This window comes from Salvelinus sp. IW2-2015, unplaced genomic scaffold (assembly GCF_002910315.2).
Source record: "Salvelinus sp. IW2-2015 unplaced genomic scaffold, ASM291031v2 Un_scaffold12116, whole genome shotgun sequence".
NCBI lineage: Eukaryota > Metazoa > Chordata > Actinopteri > Salmoniformes > Salmonidae > Salvelinus > Salvelinus sp. IW2-2015.
Genome location: NW_019953372.1, coordinates 1 through 2,564, shown reverse-complemented (window position 1 = coordinate 2,564; position 2,564 = coordinate 1). Strand labels below are relative to the sequence as shown.

The window sequence follows — 2,564 nt, the reverse complement described above, 5'->3', positions numbered from 1 at the left end:
GTGAGCTGGATAACGGGCTGTTTCTCTCGGTCTAAAGCTTTCTGCAGCACTAACTCAGCAGACACACTCTGCTCTCCACCGCTCTGTACATCCAGGGAGAAGTGTTCATTCGCGCTCAGGATGTAGCTGTTTACTGAGTTAGTCCCTACATCCGTGTCGTAGGCGCTTTCCAACGGAAATCTCTCCCCTGGAAATGCAGATTCAGATACATTCAAATATGTTTTAGAGGACCTAAACGACGGCGAGTTGTCATTTATATCCAAAACATTCACTTCAAATCTGTATAGATTCAATGGCAAATTCACAATGGCTTCCAGTTCTAACCAACACTTCGTGCTCCTAGCACAGAGCTCGTCTCTGTCTATTCTCTCTCTCACGGACAGAATTCCAGTTGTTTTATTTACATCAAAATACCTCTGATTGGGTCCGGATATCTTAAACCCACGATATTCAAGTTGCTGCACGTCTAGATGCAAATCCTTCGCCAAATGTCCAACAACAGTGCCCTGGTTAGATTCCTCTGATATGGAGTAGACGATCTGTGCTGACGCGATACTCCAAAGATGACATAACGGGAGGAGATAGTACATCCGCGAAGGAAACATAACCCATTTGTGAGTCATTGTGTCGGTATTCCGTTAACGAAACATTATGTGAAGAACAGAGGCTATCACCCGCATAGATGCGTAAACCAAAACAGAACCAGACGAGAGCCACGGTGTTCTGCTGCTCACCCGAACAAAGCCTTTTTTTTTCAACAACGACCAATGCTCCTGTGTAGGGCGGAGCCTCGCACGGCGAGCGAGGCTTTATCCTGCGTGAGCGGATAGCGATACCGTGTGGATATATAAAAACAATCAAATATTTCTGTGGAAGTGGAGACCAAACACAGTAATCTCCCCCCAAAAGGTTAGTGACCACAAGATGACCAAATTATGACCTTGGTGAGATCTGATCAACATGATTAGGGTCTGTACTAAACATACACAAACAATTTACAATGTTCATAGGCCTACAGTTTAACAGTTAAAGGACGTGGTGCTTTTCAGAACCATGGACAGCAAGGCCTGCAGCTTCTTCACCGCACGCAAATAGTAAGCCGATTTTACAACAGGTGAAAACTTTGAAATGTCCAGTATTACAATGATCATTTAAATGAGTGACAAAAAAAGAAAATAACAATGTCATAAGGACCTATAGAAGACATATAATGGAGTCATTACGGCACACATTTCGTTCACTGAACTGTAATTCTTACCTTCTCTTTGTGGGGTAATGTCTGAGTTCTGTTAAACGTGTCATTTCCGTTAATACTGATCAGTTCTGCATCTGCAGGTGGATACGGAGCGGGGAAAACCACTACGTCACTCTTCAGTGTGTCTGAGCTGAAACACACGTCATGCTGCTGAGTAGATTTAGAGTAAGACCAGCTTCCGTCAGGGTGTGTGGTGATCACTGGGGCGCTGTACCTTCTGAAACTGTCCTCTGTCCTGTGGCATTTTACTGCTATTAAACTGATGAGGCTCAGTAAAAATATCACTGACACCGAGGAAATGGCGATCAGCAAATACAGGTTCAAATCAGAGAAGTTCTCCTCCTTTCTCGGCACATTTCTGAATTGAGTCTGGATTTCACCTGTACTTTCAACCACCACTACATCAATAGACACAGTCGCTGACAGTGAGGGTTCTCCGTTATCAGAAACCAACACGACCAACGGGTGAGTTTTCAGGTCATTGTCACTCATTCTCCCTTAGTCCTTAGTTCCCCAGTGCTGGTTCCGATTCGGAAGAGGTTGGTTCCCTTGGGCTCAAAGATGTGATAAGAAGCAGCGCATTGTAGCCAGAGTCGAGTCTACAGCCCTGATCTTGGCCACAAGTAGCCCGCTTCAGCAGAATAGGGAACGTTCTCAGTGTTACGGAGCCGTGTTCAGAATAGGGCGCGAGAATCCCAGGACTGTTGTCATTCTCATCCAGGATAAAAACGTTCACAGTCACGTTGCTGCTGAGTGGAGAACACCAGAGTCTGTGGCCTGAACTTTAAACTGGAAAGTTTGTATCTCCTCATAGTTAAAAGACTGCAGACTGATTATATCTCCAGTATCCGAGTTTATATTTACAGATGATGATATTGGAACACTTTTATCTAATAATGCATATGTCATCTTTGAGTTTTCTTCGGAATCTCGATCAATAGCTGAAATCGTAAAAATGACGTCTCTAACAGCCTGTTCTCACTTCAGCATAAACATTAATCACGGGTTTGAAGAAGAGAGGAGCGTTGTCCATTCCCACATCAGAAGTGTACAGTAAATAACGCTGGTGCTGAGAGAGGCGGGCCCTTCATCGTAGCTGTGATAGGTGACATGTATACTGAGAAGCCTCTCCTGTCAAGACGGCCGTCCGACCACTACACGAAAATAGTTTTTTTATAGTTGGACTTTAATTTAAAAGGACAGACCCAAGAAGTTCTTAGAGTAAGTTTAGCATTTGTCCCTTCGTCTTTTATCTATCACTGTTTACAGCGACCCCGGGTCCCCTATCTATGCATCCTTTTACTGGGCT

General features: G+C 44.3%; 1 protein-coding gene and 1 pseudogene across 1 annotated transcript; both read right to left on the bottom strand.

The window, feature by feature from the left end:
• Nucleotides 1-6: 6 nt before the first annotated feature.
• LOC111967133 (protocadherin-10-like) lies at nucleotides 7-738 on the bottom strand (the record flags this gene model as incomplete). The annotated part of the gene is made up of 1 exon (XM_024145903.1): nucleotides 7-738. A coding segment is annotated over exon 1 (617 nt), but the record flags the coding sequence as incomplete, so codon positions are not given.
• A 16-nt stretch (nucleotides 739-754) lies between these two features.
• Nucleotides 755-2,367, bottom strand: LOC139027375 (protocadherin alpha-8-like; annotated as a pseudogene).
• Nucleotides 2,368-2,564: the final 197 nt, after the last annotated feature.